General features: G+C 41.6%; 1 protein-coding gene across 1 annotated transcript in view; it reads right to left on the reverse strand.

Annotated features, from left to right (window-relative positions):
- Positions 1-9,978: 9,978 nt before the first annotated feature.
- Positions 9,979-23,041, reverse strand: part of LOC134634153 (trichohyalin-like) — a 72,564-nt gene continuing 59,501 nt past the window's right edge. The window contains exons 20-25 of the mRNA XM_065471650.1: positions 20,259-20,368; positions 19,853-19,927; positions 18,821-18,914; positions 18,683-18,723; positions 13,487-13,589; positions 9,979-10,612 (exon numbers count right to left, since the gene is read on the reverse strand). Of these exons, the coding sequence (XP_065327722.1) occupies positions 10,220-10,612; positions 13,487-13,589; positions 18,683-18,723; positions 18,821-18,914; positions 19,853-19,927; positions 20,259-20,368 (816 nt within the window). The 3' untranslated portion in view covers positions 9,979-10,219. The remainder of the gene's footprint in view (positions 10,613-13,486; positions 13,590-18,682; positions 18,724-18,820; positions 18,915-19,852; positions 19,928-20,258; positions 20,369-23,041) is intronic.

The following is a 23,041-nucleotide window of genomic DNA, read 5'->3' on the forward strand; positions in this document are numbered from 1 at the left end:
AACTTACCGTTCAACCCTTTTCATCCAAATATGATGAATACTTTCTTGCTTCTAGATAGGTAAATAAATAGTGACAGCTATAATGTTTTACAGGGAATACAAATGAGTGACATCCACAGACAGTATAAAACATGGACGTAGATTCCAGGTCAGAATAATGAAGCCAATGAACGGTTCTACAGGGTGGGCCATTTATATGGATACACCATAATAACATGGGAATGGTTGGTGATATTAAAGTCCTGTTTGTGGCACATTAGTATATGTGAGGGGGCAAACTCCTCAAGATGGGTGGTGACCATGGTGGCCATTTAGAAGTCGGCCATCTTGGATACAACTTTTGTTTTTTCAATAGGAAGAGGGCCATATGTGACACATCAAACTTATTGGTAATGTCACAAGAAAAACAATGGTGTGCTTGGTTTCAATGTAACTTTATTCTTTCATGAGTTATTTACAAGTTTCTGACCACTTATAAAATGTGTTCAATGTGCTGCCCATTGTGTTGGATTGTCAATGCAACCCTCTTCTCCCACTCTTTACACACTGATAGCAACACCGCAGGAGAAATGCCAGCACAGGCATCCAGTATCCGTAGTTTCAGGTGCTGCACATCTCGTATCTTCACACCATAGACAATTGCCTTCAGATGACCCCAAAGATAAAAGTCTAAGGGGGTCAGATCGGGAGACCTTGGGGGCCATTCAACTGGCCCACGACGACCAATCCACTTTCCAGGAAACTGTTCATCTAGGAATGCTCGGACCTGGCACCCATAATGTGGTGGTGCACCATCTTGCTGGAAAAACTCAGGGAACGTCCCAGCTTCAGTGCATAAAGAGGGAAACACATCATCATGTAGCAATTTCAAATATCCAGTGGACTTGAGGTTTCCATTGATGAAGAATGGACCCACTATCGTTGTACCCCATATACCACACCAAACCATCACTTTTGTTGTTCCAACAGTCTTGGAGGGATCCATCCAATGTGGGTTAGTGTCAGACCCATAGCGGTGGTTTTGTTTGTTAACTTCACCATTCACATAAAAGTTTGCCTCATCACTGAACAAAATCTTCTGCGTGAACTGAGGGTCCTGTTCCAATTTTTGTTTTGTCCATTCTGCAAATTCTGTGCACCGATCTGGGTCATCCTCGTTGAGATGCTGCAGTAGCTGGAGTTTGTAAGGGTGCCATTTGTGAGTAGCTAATATCCGCCGAAGAGATGTTCAACTAATGCCACTCTCCAGTGACATGCGGCGAGTGCTACGCTGTGGGCTCTTGCTGAATGAAGCTAGGACAGCCACTGATGTTTCTTAATTGGTGACAGTTTTCTTGCGTCCACATTTTGGCAAATCCAACACTGAACCAGTTTCACAAAACTTAGCAAGCAGTTTGCTAACTGTAGCATGGGAGATGGGTGGTCTCGTAGGGTGTCTTGCATTGAAATCTGCTGCAATGACCCAGTTACTGCGTTCACCAGATATCAACACAATTTCGATCCGCTCCTCACGTGTTAACCTCTTCGACATGTCAATGGCTGTGAACAAAAAGAAACTTGTAAATAACTTATGAAAGAATAAAGTTACGTTGAAACCAAGCACGCCATTGTTTTTCTTGTGACATTACCAATAAGTTTGATGTGTCACATGGCCCTCTTCCTATTGAAAAAACAAAAGTTGTATCCAAGATGGCCGACTTCTAAATGGCCACCATGGTCACCACCCATCTTGAGGAGTTTGCCCCCTCACATATACTAATGTGCCACAAACAGGACTTTAATATCAACAACCATCCCCATGTTATTATGGTGTATCCATATAAATGGCCCACCTTGTATATAAGTCTATGGGGAAACAACTTTCTGTCTTGACTCTGTAAACACTTTTCCTGCCGAGTTCGTGGTCTCAGTCACTCATCTGGGTGAAACTCATCAGTTTCAAGGTCAGATCCACCCCTCCTCGTCACACCCAGTTACCAAAAAGTTCATCTTGGGGCTTCAAAATAGGACTTCAGAACCCAGTGGAAGATGTCAAGGGAGCCGTGTCTATTGTCTAATGATGGTGTAGCCCTACTTTGGTTTGGTATGAAACGTAGATTAGCTTATCGGAGTTATGGGCAAAGTTAACTGCATTTTACCAGTTGGTATCAGCCACTTGTCGATGCAGTGGCTCCTTTAGTGATTCAGGCTTTATTAACTAAGCATACTCAAGAATACAGTAAATACCTAATCTGTAATCTGTACTGTAACTCTAACATGATCTGTGAGGAAATAGCAAATATTTGTAGATATGTTAACTTGAAGAGACAGATAGACAGAGGGCTGTTGATTACAAAAGACGTCCCAATGATACAAATCTCTCTTTGGATGATGTTACATTAATCTGATTAGAGGCAGATTTTGACTGTCAGTCCACTCAACTGATTAGCAATAACAGAACACACATACACACACAAAAAAAGCTCTTCCTGACAGTCTGAAAGGGAATCACAGTCCATCTCTGCACAGCACCTCCTTTAAAACCCCCGATACATCCAACAACTAGAAGAAACTGAAACAAAACAAACCGGCTGTGTTCATTAAAGCCGCTATTGTGTGAGTCTCCGAATACACTCAGATACCTGTCAATGCCTGTTTGCATCGGGGGGGCACCGCGACGCAAACGCCGCACGTGTGTACGTGGCTGTCAGGTGAGATTGTAGCATTTACACTGTGATGTGTCACACCTGATTACAGATACATGTTTCCTTCTCTCTGTGTCGCGCGCTGCAAATACGCGTGATGCCCGCGTGAGCGTGAGCGTGTGACAGGCAGGCATCAGCGGAGGTTTGGCGGCTGATGACAGCGCCGCGACCTCTGATGACGCCCTCCATTTTGTCACTGGTGACTCACGCAGATTACCCCCAGCGCCATCTTCTTACTCTGTATGCTAATGAAACAGAGAGCGGGAGTAATGAGAAAAGAGTGACAGATAAAAAAAAAGAGTGGGGGAATATAGAAAAAGGAATAGGAAACAGTGCGTAGAAGAATACATGAGAGAATTGAGAGAATTAGAAACATGACCCAAAGTGTTTGTAAAGAGGAGTCACCGAAAGGGAGGCCACATGTGTGAATGTACACAGCGAAATGGAGAGATGAAAAATATAGAATGTGGGGGAGAGAGAAAGAGCGGGGAGGAAAAAAAGAGACTAATGAAGGTCATCGGCTGCTGATTCTATATTGGGGGCTCCCTTGGATAGAATTTAGGGAGAGAGGTAGGGGAGGTGAGTGTGATGAATATGATTATAGTTGTGTGAGTGTGTGTGGCAGTAATGAATTCAGGGTGTGGGATAGAAATGGGATATAGGTCTCCGGGAGTGTTGAATTTCAAACAGGGACGCTGACTGCTCGCCGCCTTGGCACTGATCATTCCGGTTGGCTTCCTTGTGTCCGGGCGTAGGTGCGTGTTTGTCTGTGAGCTTTGCGCCAAGGTAGCAGGTGTAAGACACGATCCGGCCTTCTGTAATTTATGTGAAAACAGAGCTGTCGTGAGATGTCATTAGCTAAAAGGCAAATTTCATTATTTCGCTAATGTGGAGCGTGATGACTCTTTTTGATGTCTCCTTCCAACACCACCCCCCCCCCCCCCCCTTTCTTTTTCCCCTTTCCTACCTGCTCCCTCTCTTTCCCCACCCCATCCACGCCTCCCGCTGCCTTTTTATCTATTTACCCCTCCTTTCTCTCATCCCCCATCCTCCCTCTCCTCCTCTTCTGTCCCCTCCTCATTCAGAGGATCTCCTTATTCAGAGCAGCGCTCCCTTTCAAGGTTGAAGAAAATGGCCATGTGTCTGCATGTGTGTGTGTGCGGAAAGTGGGAGTGATTTTCATTCATGGTCCTGCTGAAGGAGGTGATGGTGACTCACCTTCAGCCACAAACCACCACACACACACACACACACACTCATACACACCTTGCACTCCTTCCTCTCCTCCCAGCCTTTGATGTGTGTTTGAGCCCATAGCTAATCAGGTAGCATCAGGCCTAGTCCTCATTTCCCCTTCACACCAGCCCCATTAGGGAGAAGGCTTTCTGGAGCAGGCCGATAAGGACAATATGCTCTTCTTTGGCACTCTCTCTTCCATATATACCCCCAAATCTCACACTACTCACTTTCTTTCTTTTTCTCTCCCTCTGCTCCTTTCCCATCTTTCCCCCTCGCTCAGTCTCCAGCGTCTCTTCATTCCTTCATCTCTCATACTTCCTGTCACAGGTTTCTCTCACTTTTCACTTTTCTTTCTAAATGTCCCATTACTCCTCCGTCCCATTACTCCTCCTCTGCCTCTTCTTTTCTCTCCTCTTTCCCCCATCGCAACCTCTCTGCTCTCTAAATCACACCCAGCACCTCCTTTCCTTGCCTCCTTTGTCAGTCTCCCTCTGCATCCATCGTTCACTCTGGTTTCCCCCAACAGTCCCAAACTTACTCCCAAAATCCCCAGCTACATTCTTTCAGTCTCTTCCCTCATGCATCCCTCTTTCCCTACTTTTACACTTCCTTTCTCCTTTCCTTGTAGTCCTTAACGCTTCCTCGCCTTCATATTATCTTGTAATCTCTCCTTCCTGCTAGGGCTCCTACTGTCTTACACTGTACATTCCTCCATTTCCTCTTACCACTTCTTTCACTTCTGGGTAAAACTTTTTGAGACATTGCTCATATTGTCAACTTGGCCATTTGTGGTCAAAATATTGGTTCTTTTTCTTAGTTACTTGTGCATTCGGTAAACAGGGCAGCTTTTCACTTTCATCGACTAATAGCATACACACAACATTCATGATCCTCTTCATTTGTGAGCTTAATTAATAATTGTAAGATACATTTCTCCAGGCAACCAAGTAGATAAGATGCACCAATTTTCATTTCAGTTTCATTAATATATTTTGTAAGCTGTCTGCTATTTGCTACACAATAATAATTGTACCTACATCATGGCCACTAAGCTGTACACCTCAAGGTTACACCCAAATTCAACATTCAGTGAAATAGTCTCTGGTAGTTCAATAAATTTAATATGGCTAAACTTATTATTCCTCTAACAGCTGTGGCCAGAGGTATTACGTCTTCAAGCAGTCCATGCCATTCATGTAAACATGATATTTCTTAAACTCCTCGAGAAAAATTTTTCAAACTCGACAAAACGGTTCACTTGGACTCAAGGATGAACTGATTGCATTTTGTAGGTCTTAGTTCAGGGTCACCTCACATCTGTCCCGCTCTCGTGAAGGTGATATATCAGACGCCTGCGGGGAATTTTATTATACAAACGTTCACTTGGACTCAAGGATGAACTGACGATGATGAAAACGAATTTTGTTCCCACACCTTGAGGGGCTTCTTTGAAATTTGACACAGTGATTCATTTGTACTCAAAAAGGAACCTTACAAAACAGATTTGTTACCATGATTTAAGAAACTGTGCGCTAATTATACAATTTAACACAAATGTCTACTGGGACACTGTAAGGAAGAGACAAATGGTTACTGGACTCCAATATGTTGTAAACCCCATCCCCACTGACCCCGCCCATCCCAGATTAGCTCGACAATCTGGGAACACTCAGTATTGCCTAATTTAAAAAGTTCTCTAGTCAGAAAACTGTTGTTTTATTTTTCCTGACAACAAGTAGCATTGGGATACTTGAGTTAACAGCTGACTCTAAAATCGATGTTTGTGGTCTTCTGTTGTTCAACAGAAAACATAAAAGCATGATTTTGGCAATGCAAAAGCCTCAGATGTGAATAAAATCCGAATCCAGCGCTGAAATAAGTATGGTTTAATGTTTATTATCTTAGCTGTTGAGTACAGAAATATCTTACACACGCAAGTTTTTATTGGACAGTTTTGCATCACAACTGCATCTTTGTGGAAGCTTTATTCTCTTTTCTGTTTTTCTTGCATCAGACAAAATAGATATTTTTTACATGACTGTAATTAGTCCTTAGAAAAAGGGAACACGGATTTGTCCCTTTTTCCAAGGAATAAGGAATACCAAGGAATACTTTCATTTAAGCAAGAGTTAGAGTTTGAATGTAGGCTTATTGCCATTTTATAGTCTACAAGTCATACATATTTAGTATGCAAAATAAGCGAGTACATCGCTGTGCACTGTCACTTAAATGTTGACTCATTTAAAGCTGTATCACCTCTCAATAACTGGATTATTTCTAAGCTGACAAGTAGAATATTTTCATTTATGAATGACTAAAACAAGACTATATTTAGAATACTCAAACACCAATTTATAAATTCAGTGAAACTAAAGCTAATACACTATGGTAACTTTTGCATGTAAGAAAGTATATTTAATATAAGGCAGATTATTACAAACTGTCATGTAAACACCATAGTTGTATTAAATCTGTGCAATGCATCTACATGAATTGAAAGAACTGCCAAAAATCTGCTCTGATTGGCTTTAAGTGTGAAGGTCATACAGAAAGACACACGATCAATTAACAGTGAGTTAAAGCACACATCTACAGCAGTAATTAGGAGGTACAGAATGGGCCACAGTACCAACGATCACAGCCACAGTGGCTTCCTCCTAAAATAAACCTTTGGAGAATGTGCTGCGTGTACAAACTAGCAGTGAAAACCAGACAAGACAAGAGCAAGGACTTCAGACTTGGTATAGGATCAATGGAAATCTGAGTTTCCGTGACAGCTTAGACAGTTCGAAGGACATTAAATAATAGACGACAAAGAAAAAACGCTTTTGAGCTCTTTGATTCAAATGATAATGTTAAACTCTGCAAAAGAACACGAGAAGAAGCCTGATGAATCCTGGGAGGTCATTTGGACTTTTGTTCAACTCAGATGGGGTGCAGTATGCCTGGCCTACACTACACTACCATAGTGAATCCACAGTCCTGACAGTGACTCACAGCGGGGCTTAATGAGTCACTTGATGAGATGATATTTAGACATGGAACAAATTTGGCCTGAATGACAATGAGTGATTGGCCAAACAGCCCATCAGCAGACAGTGGTTCAATTAACCGACTATGTGCTTATCTTAGACATCAGAGAGGGTCGGGCACAGATGCCACTACTGTTCAAGCCATTCCTCTTAAGGAGAGACACTTTTTTATCGAACGAATCAAGTGAAACTGAATAAAGTTTATGCATTTTGTTGAAGTAAAGAGTGAAATGAAAATCCCTCATTTAAAAATGTTACCATTTTCTCCAGGAATCTTAAAGATGATAATAAGTGAAGCAAATTATAGATGGAAGACATTACAAAGATCATCTTGGAAAGATGATCTATTGTGATGCCAGTCAGCTCTACTGTCTTCACTACGCTCTTACGTTTTCATTTCCACATTATTTTTGCAAGCACACCTACACGAGTCTCCACACCTCCAACCGGTCGCAGCAGATGGCTGCCCCCCCCTGAGCCCGGTTCTGCCGGAGGTGTCCTTCTGTTAAAAGGGAGTTTTTCCTTCCCACTGTTGCCAAGTGCTTGCTCATATTGTACTATTATTGCAGTGTCATTACCTTACAATATAAAGCACGTTGAGGCAACTGTTGTTATGTAAAGCTATATAAATAATATTGAATTGAATCAAGTTATTCAAGGGGAACACATCTGTAAATGTTATTGAATGAATTTTGACAAAATGTCAGCTTACAAAGAAACACTCGTGAACATAGTTTGCACCATCTCTTTGATTTCTGCTACAGCAGGTTTTTGCTGTAACACAAACTCACAAGGTGAAAAAAATACCAGACGTGTTGTTGTGGCAACTAATAACCTTTCCTGTTGAGTTTATTAGCAGAGCTAAGGCTCTATCTGAGTTGCTTGGGTGTGGTCTATCTCCACCCATTTATTGCTCCAAGTTGGCTGAAATAAATTCTTAAAATCCTTTGCAAAAGCTTCTTGTACCACAAATGCTTACCAGACAAGCTTTGAACACCATATTTGCGTATGATTATTAGCACAGGCAACCATGCAGAGACCTACAGGGAAGCCCAGACTGGAGCTGATAGCGCATACACACACAAACATGTCATGGGCACTAGCATCCCAATCATTTGTATCTTGAAATGGGGATCAAATAATAAGTCGTAAACACTGTAATGAATGCTATGATTATCTTCAACTTCTCTGTTTTTTGTTTTAAAATCTCTCTTGCGGTCGAGGGCCCATACTGTTCACTAACAGCCCAACGCTAATTTGGGATAAAAAAAAAATACTGACTTGCAATATTTTGCTGGTTTACCACAGATTTCCAAGGGACCACACATACAGCAGTGAAGTACCACACATGCTCATTTGATAAAATTAGGTTAGGAAGGAGACCGTAGTGTGCTTTTCTGTCTTTGTGAGAGAAGAGCTCATGGTGTGGAAATTAAGAGCCTGCATGTACTTGTGTGCGTAAATGTGTGCATCTGTGTTTGTGTGTGTGTGAGAGAGGCTGACTAATCCCTCCACAGAGCTGAAACGAGTTAAAAACACATCAAAGGGAAGCTTAACCTCTGTGAAACCTCACCGGGTTTTCAAGAACAACAAATGATCATTCTCCTCATTGTTTCCAGGGGGACTCTTTTCACCGCCGCGCTGCTGACTTTTCCCTCAGTCCTGGGAGTTTTCAAAAAGCCTGTGGTTTCATTTTTAATGACTGTGCCATTTGTGAAAGTGTGTGTGAGTGTGTGTTTGTGAAAAGAATATGCGTGTGTGGATGTGTGGGTAGGTGCACGCATGTGTGTTTGCACATAAAAAAAAGGATATTTTTGAGTGTGACATGTCAAATGAGGAAAACAAAGCTAACAAGGACATGCAGCTCTGCTCGAAATCATTAAAATGTATGACATCCTGACCAGCTATACAACTGCTATATATATATAAATATAAAGAACCAATGAAGGATAAAAAAAGAAAAAGTGGGTTTGGAAGACAGGAAGGTGGACACGGTGACAGAGAAAGGCAAGATGAAGAAGCCTGTTGTGGCCTGAGACCTGCTTTTCCTGGAATTCTCATTATCACAGTGTAATAGTGTTCCCTCTTTATAACTTTGGATATGCACATGCTTCCTCTGCGAGTCTTTATTTGTGTGAATGAGAGCTGCTCTTATTCAAACACTTGAAACATGAATAGAGGAACGCGTGCCCTATAGATGTACATGTTATCCCAGGTCCCAAACTCATTTTGGATCTTTTAATGGAACGATTTTACTTCCTAGAAAGGTACTTACCCATATCAGCATCGATGCCTGACTCAGCAGTCGTATAAATTTTTTTACAAAAGCCTAATTAACGAGTACCACTGCCAGTTATTGTTACAGTACAAGCATCCAACTGGCAGAAATAATATATTTTTGGCACACTGACATGCAAAACAAAAGTGGGGAGGAATATAAAGCCGCTTGCAAATATGTGTTTTTATTTTGCTACCGTCACAATACGGGGCATAGAAAAAAAATCAATAAACAGTTTTGAAAGTATAAAACATAATATCAGACAGCTAATACACTCAATCACGCGAGCACGCGCTCGCCCACAGTCGCTCAAAGAGAGACAGAAGTACACAGACACATAATGTACTCAAACATAGAGGCGCACGGCCACATTCACCGCAGCAGACGCGGGACACGTGGTGCACAGCTGGAGCATAATCAGAGGCTGCGTTACTGCCATTTACATCAACGTCTGAACCACGCCTGTGTATACTGATCATGTGCTGTTTCTCATTTATCCAAGCGGGACTCATCTTCAGATCTACTGTTTAACTCTATCTACATTAAGTCTCTTGTTTTGATTAGTTCATTTGTGCATTTAAGGTGCAAAAATCTGGTTATAGCTCAAGTGAACTGTTGGGAATTTTCAAATAAGTGCATTTGAGATTTTGTGCTCACTGCTGCAGTTTTGCTGCAGAATAATATTATTAATTGAAGATGTAATTGCTTGAAGCACTGAAACATTTTTGAGGACACAGTCAGTTATCATAATTTTAAGTCTATCTAAGTAATCTGTCAGTGTGAACGTTTTCTTGGCATAAATCGTTGCATGGAACAGCAGTACCCATATAAATATGGCTGAAGAAATTCCATCATTTTCTGTTTCTGAGCGCCCCCTTAGGTACAGAACTGTGGGACTTGACTTTGACCTGCAGGACATTAACCTCATCCTGGGTATGCTCCCCAGCGAGAAGCTGAAGGTCAAAAGCCATGGCAGGTCAAAGTCTTCAGGGGGCTTCATTTTGCCGGATTCCTGCTTGTCCCCTTAGACCCGGCATCTTCCACAGAGGCGGAGAAGCGCACTTGGAAGACGGCCTAATCAAGGACGCTTTATCCGAAGCCTTGGACTCACCTGGTCTCTCTACTCCGACTGTACTCGGCTTGGTTTGAGTCCCATTAGTGTCCCCTGTCACTGGGACTATGCTCAGAAGATGAGGCAGGCCCAGGGATGAGGGAAGGGAAGCACAGATAGGAGGGCTGACACTGAGAGAGAGTGGGAGGTGGATGGCGGTTGTAGGGGGAGGAGGAAGGGGCCCACTCCTCTCCACTTGTCTATGCATGGACCTCTCTTCTTCCAGCTGCCTACGCAACCGCTTATTCTCCTGACTGAGATTGCCTAACTACAGAGAAAAAAAGAAAGAAACATACACAGAGAAGCACATGTGCAGACAAAGAGATTAATATGTTTGTGTAGCCAAAGGAACAGTGGCAAATTTTTTGAGAAGTTTCAAGGAACCCCAAAAAACACGGCTCTCCTTTAGCCGAAGCAGTGGAATCAAACAACTCGAATCAAAGTTAGCAATAAATATCAACCATCAAAAGTGAACAGCTATCGTGCTCATCAAGTAACTGACATTCCATTATGTGATTAATTCATCATCTTTCACAGTTGCTTTCATGCCTGTTGAAACAGAAATGCAAATGGAAAATTGCAAGGGGGTGGGGGGTGGGGTTCAGGATTGTATTGTGTTCACAGTTTGAAATGGTTGCAAGTGGGAGTCATGCGACAGTGTAAATTTCTACATGAAAACAGCCAATTTGAGCGATCATTAGAGGTCGATTTGACACAAAATCATCCGTGACACAAAACAAATCGCACATCGTCAGGACATGATTGGGCTCCCTGAAACACAATTATAGACTAGCTAAATTGAGGATTTTTTGTTTTATTTTTGTGTGTGTGTGTGTGTGTGTGTGTGTGACAAGGACATTTGGGTAAAGGCAGCGTGGAGTGTGAGTTAAAACATGGCTTTTAATACAAAAAATAAAAGCATTTATATTTGTTGTAAAAGCTCGGTAATTATATGCAAAATGTGCCAGTCTAAAAATTGTAATAAGGTAGATAAAAGAGAGTAAAAGATATGAAATAATGTATTTTTAGCTGTGAGTACGAATAAAATAAGAAATTAAAGGATGTAAAGACAAAAAAGACTCATCGGGTAATGACAGTTGCACTCATCCACATCTGTTTTTAAGTGTGTGTGTGTGTGCGTGTAAAAGCTGCGGTTAAAGAATGATGTCACATTGACATGTCTGGCCATGTGTGAGTCTGCGTGTGTGTGTGCGTGAAGGAGAGAGAAAAACACAAACGGAGATGAGACAGACACATTTCCGGATGGTTCTGCTAATATTACCCGTCCAGACATCGTACGCATGCACACAGACACAGAGAGACACACACATGCTCAATAAACTCTGAGCACGGGTCTTAGGCTTAACCCTCGAAGAACCAATGGCATGTCGACGTGTCAAACTATCATAAGATGCTTAAAAGGTATTTACTATCCTCAACAGGCAAACCTCCTGCAACACGTCCATTTTTAGTCATGCCAAAAGCAATAACAATTCTAGATGAAAAACACAGAGTCTGACATTTATAATTAACTGCATGCGACCGGTTTAATTTTTCTCATCTTTTATGGCTCTGGATGCTTTTCTAATTGTAAGGCGGGGGGGTTGAAATTAAAAATCACAGCTTGTCTCCTCAACCTTAACTTTCCGTGGGTGAATTGGTGTGCATATATGTGGATGAAAAGGACACAAGAATGTGTATAAGTAGGGGTGAAGGGAATTAAGCCTGTGTGCGTGTGTATTTTTCCACTGTTTGTATAGTTTTAATGCAAATTATGGCAATTACAGAACTATAAAAGAGTTGCATAAAAACTGTTCAGCTGCCTAATGCTTGTTTTAATTGTCGTGTGTAGCCACGAGACAACCTGGATATCAGCAGAAGAACAATACCCTACTGCTGATCGAGTCTCGAAAAGAATCTCGATTTTTAGTCCTCTCGTGTTCGTCTTCATCTCTGTTAATTTTCTGTGACGTTTCAAAAGTTTGCATGAAATTGGCTTGACAGTCGGATGGAAATCATGCATATGTGCACCGCATAATGCCTTTCGGCGAGTGAGAAAGTGACGGCGTCAAACCAGTTTGTTACTATGAGTAAATACGACTGATTCAAGGAGACACAGACCTGATTTGTAACCCAACGCCTTTCATAATCTGAGTCATTCCATTCAACTTCTTTACTGATAGCTCTGTGTGCGCGCGCAAGTGTGTTCACTGGAGAGTGAGGTGTTTACATCCTCTCCTTTCCTGACTGTGTGTGTGTATACTGTCCACGTTGGATCGATGTGTGTAATGATTCACACTAGAGATTAAGAGGTGCTATTACACACCTGACCTGTTAAACAACACCTCTCTCTTTCTCTCTTGTCTGAGTTCTCCTCTGCGTTTCTCCGCGTTCCTCTATCCTAAACCCACAGCTAATGTCATTTGCTCTTCACTGAAACAACACTGCATTAAAACTTCAACAAGTACCAGCTTTTGTCATACCCCGTCAATCAGCAGGCCACTTCACAAACTAACAAAAGTCGGGTGAGCCGCTCCCTAGGCCCTGGAGTTTTGGAGAACTGAGGGGGCTGAGGAGTACTTTTGATTTGTCTCTTCTTTGGTGATTTGTTGACTCTTGTGAAGCTCAACACAGTAAAAAATGTCAGCATTTCCCAAGAATATTCCTCTGTGTTTTTTCCCCCACATTGTTTTATCACAGCGGGCCATTTCCCTATGCTGTCATGGAGAGATCAGCACGGCTGTATTGATATACATCTCTCTCTCAGTTTCATGAAAGGGAAATCATTTACCAGTGGAAAGGAACGTCACTGCCTTTTCCCGATACGATTTGTCCCCCCCCCCCGCACACGCCCCACTTCCCCACACCACGTACACCCCCCTACACCCCGCACCCCACCCCGCTGCCGATTTTTCACTTTTATCGTAGGAAGAGGAAATGGATGTCTGCGTGCGCCTCTGTGTAAGTGCGCTTGTGTGTTTGAAGTTGGACGCATGAAAGCTTCCTCTTCTGTGTGAGCTCAACAGCAGGTGGGCCGGTGTGTGGGTGTGTGTTTGTATCTGTCGGGTAAAAGGACTGTCAGGACCCGGTGTGTACGTGTACTTGTGTGTGTCTGTGTGTGTGCGTGTGGACGAGCGCTTACTTGTTGATTTAGCATTCCGATGGCCTCCAGGTTGCTCTGCAGTCTGGTCTGCATGTCCTCGAGTTTGCTGAGGTTTAGAGCGACGCAGCCCTTCTTTTCCATGCTGCAACACAAGTGTATGCACACAGGCAAACAAACATACATGAAAAATAAACTCTTTAAAACAGTACAGGGAGTTTAGCGGTCTGAGAGAAAAAACAGAATAATAAAACTCTTTCCTTCTTGCAGCTCCTTTAACTGCCTTGTCTGTAGTTTAGCTTAAAAAGCACATTAAGTTTACACTTGCTTCTACCTATTCTTGCACAATGACATGCATTTGCCTGACTGAACAGTTTCAGTCAAATGTCCTCGGAAATCTGGGGCATAAAGAAGTTGGCGTGCATCATCTTCATTATAACTATCTTCATTATAACTTATTACTAAACTCAAAGATGGGTGAGCAAATGGGTTCCAGAAATCATTAAATTATATAAGAAAGTGCATATAAAGCTGGAAAAAAAAAACAAAGCAGCAAAAAACAAAAACAAAACAAACGCAAGCGCAGCCAGGGAACATTAAGAGTACAAGAAGCCATTTAAGATTTTAACTGTTTATTAAAACCGTTTTGGGAAATGACAAACAAATGTTAGGGTCTCCTATCTTCAGACCGAGGGCTGTCTAAGGAATGTCTATTAAATTAACGACGGTGGATAATGGTGCTCTGTACGGGCTGAAGAGCTTGCTGCCCCCGCTTTACGCTCTTTCTTTCATGCCCCAATGAACCTGTCCAGTTAGCATTTGGAAAAAAAAAACCTTCTAAATACTTTATTGAAGAGTTCTTAGCCCATTAAAGTACCACTGTACCTCCCCAATGTTAATTTTCTTGTAAAAGAGCAAGCTGGGATTTTCTATCAGAGCAGCGGATGGGAAGACGGTCCCATTTTGCCTCAGCTGAGAAGATGCGCGCACTCATTGAAACGCTAATAAATAGCCCCATTGTTCCTGTAGATGCGTGCGCACGCTCACACACACGCAGTCATAAACTTTTGCCCTTATTAGTCGCAACTGAAACCATTTAAGATGTGGAAGACACTTGAGGAAGACACAAATATTTGAATTGACATTGTTTCCGGCTCCCGTGCATTTGCAGCTATCTGCAGTAAGCCTCAACCAAAGGCAACAACAAAAACAGTAGATAGTAATAACGCTGCTTAAAAATGGTACCCAGCAATCTCTTGACTATTTCCTCCTCTGATTTTTGAATCATTTATATGGATGTAATACTATTTTGCATTTCCCTGGATCATCATACAACTCTAAGTTATAGCATGTTGCTCAGAGACTGAACAAGACAAATGGTTGCTACAAAAAAACCAATGCAATTTTTTAATGGCACAAAACAAACTGCAATTACAAATATATCTAGATAACATGAATATTTTTGATAAGTTCCCCCAAATATGTGCAAGAGAAATGCATATAAAAAAAACAAATCCATACATTCCCCAGCTGACAAAATATAATCTGAGTCCCTGCATATTAGCCAACTAACTAATTTAGCTTGGCCAATATAAGTAAGAAAACCTAATTTCCTGAAAATGACATTTATAAACTGAACATAATTGCCACTGACCCTTGCAGATCTTTTAATTTCACACCCTAATGATGATACAAAGAACATTAATAAGAGAAATGCAGAAATTTCCTTTGATCTTTCAAATTGCGAATGCCGCTTGAAAGACGAGTTCCATGAGTTTCCATTGCTCCAGCGAAGGGGGAGAAAAAAAAATAACAGAAGACACAAACTTTAACCACAAGCCAATTCCATAAAATCCAAAGCGCCACATCTACACATTTTCCTCAAATGATTTAAACGCTTTCCTACACGGTAATGTGGTCTTCAGCAGATCATGAATCATCTCCGCTGCTGAGACAACTGTGTGAGATTTATGCACTCGATGTGAGAAACCGGTGAAGTGCCGAGCGCTTGGCTTGGCGCCCGTGTAAACATGTGTTCCTGTGTTTACACGCAAACACAGATGTGTGTAATTAGCAGCCTAATCCAATCAGTGTGTGTATAATTACAGTCATTAGTGTCAAAGCCAAGCGGCCATGCTCTCTAAACCAGGCAATAAACTACGTGGTTCCTCTCCTGCTCCAGTCTCACTCATCTTTCTTATTTACTGCTCTCATTTTTGCTGTAAATTTTATGCAAGGCTCGGCTCTCTTTTCACACAGCCTCCCTCTCATCGCCGCTTTCTGCTTCTCTGTCACTTTGGTTCTCCTTGTTTGTACAAATCCTCTGCTGTGATCACTGGGTGTTCTTAATTGGAAGCACATCGTTAGCGGTGCAACTGATGAAGCCTGATGCTTTATGAGCGCTTCCCCCACATGGGTTGTGTCAGGCAGCCACTGAGTCAGTGCTGCCAGAGGCAAACAGCATCAATCTCTGTTTCCGCCACTCACTGCATATCAATGTGTACTGGTATCATATTTTCAGATATTAGCAGAAATCATTTTTGGGTTGTAATGTCTGTTGTCAGAGTTTATCCTTCTTCTTTTTCTTCTTAATAAGCATTTCTGCAGGAGAGAGGTGGGAAGGGAAAGGAGGGGCAAGAGGCATCGAAACCCATCAGGCCACACGCAGCACTTTAGAGGGAGGTACAAGACACTTGTACAAGTGATTATCATGAGGGGCTTTAATGAGATTGTTAATTGACACTATGATGTTACTGCGCAACAAGAGTGTAACAAACTTTTTTAGTATTACCAATCCAGGGCATTAATTGTGGACATAACAACTCCTATCATTGGTTTTTAGTTTGAGCAATACCGCTTTTACCCGTAATGCCAAAATAGCCTTTTACTTTGCCACTCAGCTACTTATTTACACAGTGGAAATGAAAGGCAAGGTGTTAGTTTGATAAGAGACGCAACTTGGTCTCCGTGGCCAAAAACCTTTCACATATGGACTGTAGATTGTACATTGTTTAGGATCAAATTTTACAATCTGTTCTATTTCCTGAGCCACACCCCTGCATTGATATTATTGTCCTCATAACAAGGTTTCTAAGGTAAACAGATAAAGTTTTGCCTACTTTTTAACTCTTTCCCCCAGAAAAATGTGACCTTCCCTGTACCCACCAGGACGACTTTTGACACCTCAGATGAATAATTTTACGACCATTAGAATAGTTTCCAAGTTTTTGCAAGAGTAGCTGCATAGGCAGAGACCACCCTCACTAACTTTCAATGCACACCCAGTCATTTTGTCCTATGGAGAGGCCTGAAATATAACAGAAACAGCTCGGTTCAGAAGCGTTACTCCTAGTAGGCTTTTAAGGGATTACAGTGCTGAAGAAAAATATATATTTGAACATCTACAATTCTACAACATCTGGAAAACAGCTGCTGACGAGGATTACAGAAATGGCTACTAAATGGATTTGGATAGACACGATGTAGTGTAAACACCGTTACACAAAAATGTCTGCTCATACAGACATGCTTTTTGTCAAAACATCACCTTATTAACAAGCGCTTATTAGATCTGTGTGTCTAAATCTAAGTTTTCCCGTCTGTTATGGCAGCAAATTGAGCTACGAGTTGGCTGATGCTTGGAGATTTCCTTATCCTTCATCCACTAGGTGGATTTTGAGCAGAAAATGCAAATAAATATGCCAATATCATTTTTGACTCTTAAGATTTATATTTGCATGTAAAAAAGCTTCAGTTTTGCGTAATTTGTTGAGTTTTACGTAATTTGTTGAGGTTGAGAAATGCAGAAAATTTCGTTTACCAAGCTAACACAATTTCGGTCCCCTCCATTAGGCCTCTCCGCGCCTCCCTGTGGGCTTTACTTTTTCACAAAATAACAAATGCAATGAAAGGCCTTCTCATTCAAGCAGCTTTATAACAGTAGGTCAGGTAATCATAATAAATTTCTTTAATAAAGGCATATCTAATGACAAAACCTTCACCCCGTGTTGACTGCTGTCAGTGATAGTGACAGCAGACAGACATTGTTAAGATACCCCCTGTCCCACCAGTAATGAAATTTACACTCTGAATGTATACGGCTGCCTTGCAATCATGACATTATCTATTGCTTTATAGAAGTGCAATTTTAACACATATGGCATTTTTGGTAGGTGCGAGTGTGGGGGAAGGTGTGGGCATACTAATGAAATAAAATAAATTAGGAATCAACATAATGAAGGAATGGAATAAAAAAGGGGGGAAAAGGAGGACGAGGGGCTGGATGGGGGTGACACTGTGGAAGAGGCTTTCATTCACTGTTTTTATCTCGTTCCGTGTTATTATATTCGCTCAATCAAAACCCTCTCTTATGCATACATCTATATGAACTGCCTCTCTCACTCTGTCCCTCTCACTTGCTCATTCGCAATTATGAGGGAAAGACAAAGAAAAGCGATTCATCTTTCTGTCGCGGCCCCTTAATGATATCATTAAAATGACTGACAGCTTTGAATAGCACTGGAAACCTACCCCAGTCAAAACAAATCTGATCCGTTTTGGAAACAGAGTCTGGTGGTTTGTTAGGGGAGGGGTGCAACATGAGCACATGTTAAAAAAAAAAAACAGGGTGAGGTTAGAATGGGGCGTGGGTGGGGTAGCTGTTAATGAGGGGTACCTTAGGGGGGCTCACACTTGGGGTATGGGGAGTACCGCTGCAGGCAGGTGCCCCCACAAACACCCCCTCTCCCGTACGCGCGCACCCTCTTTTCTCACTTCCATCCTACACCCAATCCCATCTGTGCCACATTCATTTTCATTGGCTTAATGAACATAATAAATATATCTCCTCTCTATTGATGAATGCTATTTGGCAGCCACGGGGGTGGCAAGCAGGAGAGGATGGGCACTTGATTGAAGTGTAATCATTGTTAAAGGCCCAGCATGAATAACATATTCAGATTGAAGAAGAAGAAATAAAACAGCAGCACGTGCGCACACACACGGGCACTGCTACGCACAGGTGGCCGGGCCCGCGGGGCGTTTCATTCACAACTTGGCACTCCTGCTGTTACTATCATCATCAGCTTTGTTCCGACCAGATTGTGTGCGAAAGAGCCAAACGTGGTGGCTTTTGTTACGTGCTAAACTTTGATCAGCTGCTGAATGCAAACAAACGTATGCCTTTAAATGTGTGGTCACACACACATACACGTGCCCACATATATGCAGATGACTCACGTTTTCCTGTCTTGCTGTACTCCCCAGTCCCGGAGATGGGCCTGCAAACAATTATAAAAAACAAACCTGTTTATGATTGACTCTCTCTTGTATCTCCTTATTTGTAGTTCATTGCTTTTCCACTCTGCCCCTGTTCACCTTGAAGAGTTCCATGTCTTTCTCCTTCTCATCCACCACTTCTTTCAGTCTCTTTACCTCCGCCTTCAGTGTGTCATTAGCCTCCTGAAGACATCTGACAAAAGCAGGGAGACGCTGAGACGCGTTAAACAGAGAAATATACATAGAGAGGAAGAATAGCAGACACCTATTATCATCAAGAGACTCTTGTTAACATTGCTGACAAAATAGTCTTTCAAGCAACACCAATGATGACCGCGTTTCTCTCTTTTCCAGAGCAGCCTTTAACTAGCAGTTCAGACATCATCGCATACACACATATATTGTAGTCCATTATAACAAAATTCTTTTTGCACAGCATTTATCACTTACCCTAGTGACTATCTATTTCAGTATCTTGCTGTGCCCACCAATTTCAGACCTATTAAGAATTCTGAAATTGTTTTATTTGCAGGGGGGGTGGGAAGCAGGCATTTTCCGGTTAGGGAATATTGAAGGACTGTGTTCATTATGAAGAGGAACCATTGAGGGAGATGTGATTTCGACTAAGGTGTATGGAGTCTGTTATGCACAAGAGCCACATGGTAACATGACAAAAACATAAAGCAAAGCGCACACGAGCACACATGAACGAAGACACGGTGTGAGTGGAGACAGAGGAGAACATGGACTACGGTGCTGCTGGGTGGGGATTATGAACGTATGGCACTATAGCTAGACAGCTTTGATCTCTGGCATGAAGAATATGTCACGCCCATGTTTGTGTGTATTTACATATGTGTGTATTTATGAGACATGACTAAACAGAAACACTGTCAGGTGTGAGTATGTCAGGGAGTCTACCTGAATCACCTCAGCATATGCACACACACACACACACGTACACAGAGACACTTCATGCTGCCTCACTTCCAAACCACCGCCGACCATCTTTAGTCATAATCCCTAAATAAAGTGATATACAGAGTTGAAACATATTCATTCAAACATACTTGTCTACAAACGCAAACAAATCTAGCTACTGAAAAATATCGCTGTGCCAAATATACTTACTCTTTCTCTTTAGTGATGATGAGCAGAGCTTTGTTTTGGGCTTTAATCTGCGCAATAATGCTCTCACTGGAAGCCCTTAGTAAGGAAGACACATTTTTTTAATGTAATTCTACACAAACTAACACATCAACAGTTTTTGGCTGTCCTTTAGTTGTTTGATTATAAACAAATAGATCAAAATGCACCATTAAACAGGTTTAAATATATAAAATCAATATTTTCTACAACATAAAGTATTTTGTAGATTGACCTTGAACTGTAGCTACACATAACAGTACACTATATGATACACACATATTTTATAGCGTGTGCCAACTAAGAAAACATTAATAACTTCCTTTTATTTCCTTAAATCCTCTGTTTTTATTTTTTAAATTCACAAAAAACATGTTGGGAGTGTCCATACTTTTGCTCAGTGATCCAAAGGTTGACATTAGTCACGACCAGCTGGCTCTCGTGCAGAAGCTTTGCATTGTCGGACCGCGTCCCCTCCAGCTCTGACCGGAGCGTGATCACCTACAGTCGATACAGTAGCCAAGAATTATCCATCAAAACTTAAGCAGTTGCAATCTTTTCAGCATTTCCTTACTGCAAATATACTGCCCCTTTTCTATACTTTACCCAGCCGATTAGTGAAGTACACACCGATATTCACTCTAACCATATCCCAAGTAATTTAAACAGGTTAGCAGCTTAAAGTATTTTTTAAAAAATATTAACATCCTGCAGCTTCACACATTTATGGACTGCATGTCTCTGTCTTGTAAACAGACACGCCTGTGCACACGCTCAGATGCAAACATCATATTAAATATAAATGTGGGGTGGAGAGGAGCAAAGGTGTGATTAAAGAAAAGCTAAAAAAGCGGGGTAAGTAATGCTTTAAATGGAGGGGGTGCAAAAAGGGTGAGACTAAATGTCAAAAATAGAGCATAATGGCAACACAAGAGAAAAATTAGGTAAATGGAGAATAATGGAGGATGAAAGAGATGGCATTTGCAGACACAGGTATAAATAGCAAGGTGAGGTATTAAGCAGGCGGGAGGGGAGATGGAGGATTTGGTGGGTGGGTGGAGGGGCAGAAGCAGACTGGAGGCGAGATTGGAGAAAGGGAAAAGATGGGTGTGGGGTGAGCAGGGACTGGATGGCACTGGCCAAACTGCTGACTTTTTCATTCTGCTTATCAGTCAGGACCTTTCCAGGCCTAAACTCTGGGGACCCTGACATATTACCCTTATCGCCATAGAAACACCTTGATATGCCATACCATCTTCCCACAAAGACTTGAGCAAACACAGAAAAAGTTTCCAATATGTGGGCCGTGATTTAAGTTTATAAAAATGTCAAATGATTAACCCGAAATGTCAAAATATCAACTGCAGGTATGAGATGAATCAAGCATCCGTGTGTATGTCTGCATGTGTATTTTGAATCTCACACGTGCGCAAAATATATATTTTATTATTTTATATTGCCAACGTGTTTCCAGAAAGTTAAAGAAGATTTAAATTTAACACATAGATAAGACTGATTCTGTTGCTGCGAAAGAAATTGTATTCCTGAGCAATCAAACAAAGAAAAGTGATTAAGAATCATTAGAATTCATTTTATCATCCAGTGACTTCAAGTGAGTATAACAGGACAAATTATGGTAGTGAAAAGTGAAGGAGGCAATGATTAGCCAACAAAAAACTATCAGCATTAAAAATAAAAGAGATTATTGTCTGTAGCGTCCAAAAACTTTCATAACTCGGCATCTGTTTCCTGATGATTGAGCATCCATCAAATATGTTTTGCCCATATCCAGATGGGCTGCAGGAAAACAGAAAAAAACCCACACTTTTAGTTGCCTGAGGTCAAGGTTTTTAAATTATTAACGACTTTATCTGACAGAAGTCGGTCGGCCCAGGGCTACAAACAGAGGCACCAGTTCAAAAGTTTACAACTTCTAAAGCTGATTAATTTTTCACCTGCACAAGAATATACGAAGCAGCAGTCAACGCATCAGGTTTTGTTTTTGTTCCACTGTAATCCAAAATTCAAATCTGTTGCAACACAAGGAAATCCATGAGACACTCGTTTGTTTAATACCTTATGCATCCACTGAAAAAAACAGAACTGACATGCATAAGAGTAAGCAATGAGGCTGTGAAGACGCCAGTGACACATAATTAATAATTCAGTTTGCGTAACATGATGAAAAATTGCGCTTTTAATTAGGATTGGATTAAGGAAGGGTTGCATTTCAGCAAATAAGCACTGAAGAGAAACCGTGGGATCGGTGAAATTACATCAAGCAAATCATTCAATTTTGAAGAATAAACTGAGTCAGGGTATCGATTGTAATTACATTAACAGTGGAGTAAATATTGTCAATCCCCTGCTGTTTGTGACTTCATCTTGTGTTTTGTCTCGTGCTCTGACGCATATTCACGTGAAAAAAGTTCTGTCTATTAACACACCCATATTAATTATAAGCGCAAATATATCAAGCTATACCATTCAAAAGATCAAATAACACCCACCCACGCAACACATGGGCGCGCGTACACTGGCAGGATCCGCGGCATGCTGTAATGACAGTAATTACCTGCGGTCTCACATTAACATCTCCCTCCTGACTGTCTGACTGGCTCAGCTAGTGGAGGGATGTAAATCGCAGCACAAGTCTGATGTTGCGATTAGGTCTAAATTACACATCATCACTCTGTTTCCACCAGCGTCAAGGGAGGCAGAGAGAAGGGTTTGTGAGAAAGAGGGAGGGACATTTGTAGAAAACGGATGGTTGGGGGGGGGGGGGGGAGACGAGGAGGTGCCACTGCAACAGTGGGGAGGAGTAAGTCAGCACACCTGCTTAACATTTAGATTGGTTTTGTTGCACAAATATTTTAGCAGATGATGGGGGCTAAAAGGGGCAGCAAAATGCATTTATAACCAAGTTTGGTGATACCTCTTGTCCTTTCAGCTTTATGCTCCAGAATATGAGTTGACTACTCCTGCGCTGGTGAAAAATTTCGAATCTTTACAGCTGCTGTACCGTTCCTTTTTTAATTAATTATTTTTTTTATTTATTCTACCAAAAAGAAAAAAAAAAAAGAAGAAGAAAAAAAAGCCCGAGCCGTTCCAGCCTACGCTTTTCAATAGATGCAAGCTAGACTTTGCTGGACTCAAACATTTTTTTCTGAACTT

Source organism: Pelmatolapia mariae, linkage group LG9 (assembly GCF_036321145.2).
Source record: "Pelmatolapia mariae isolate MD_Pm_ZW linkage group LG9, Pm_UMD_F_2, whole genome shotgun sequence".
Taxonomy (NCBI): domain Eukaryota; kingdom Metazoa; phylum Chordata; class Actinopteri; order Cichliformes; family Cichlidae; genus Pelmatolapia; species Pelmatolapia mariae.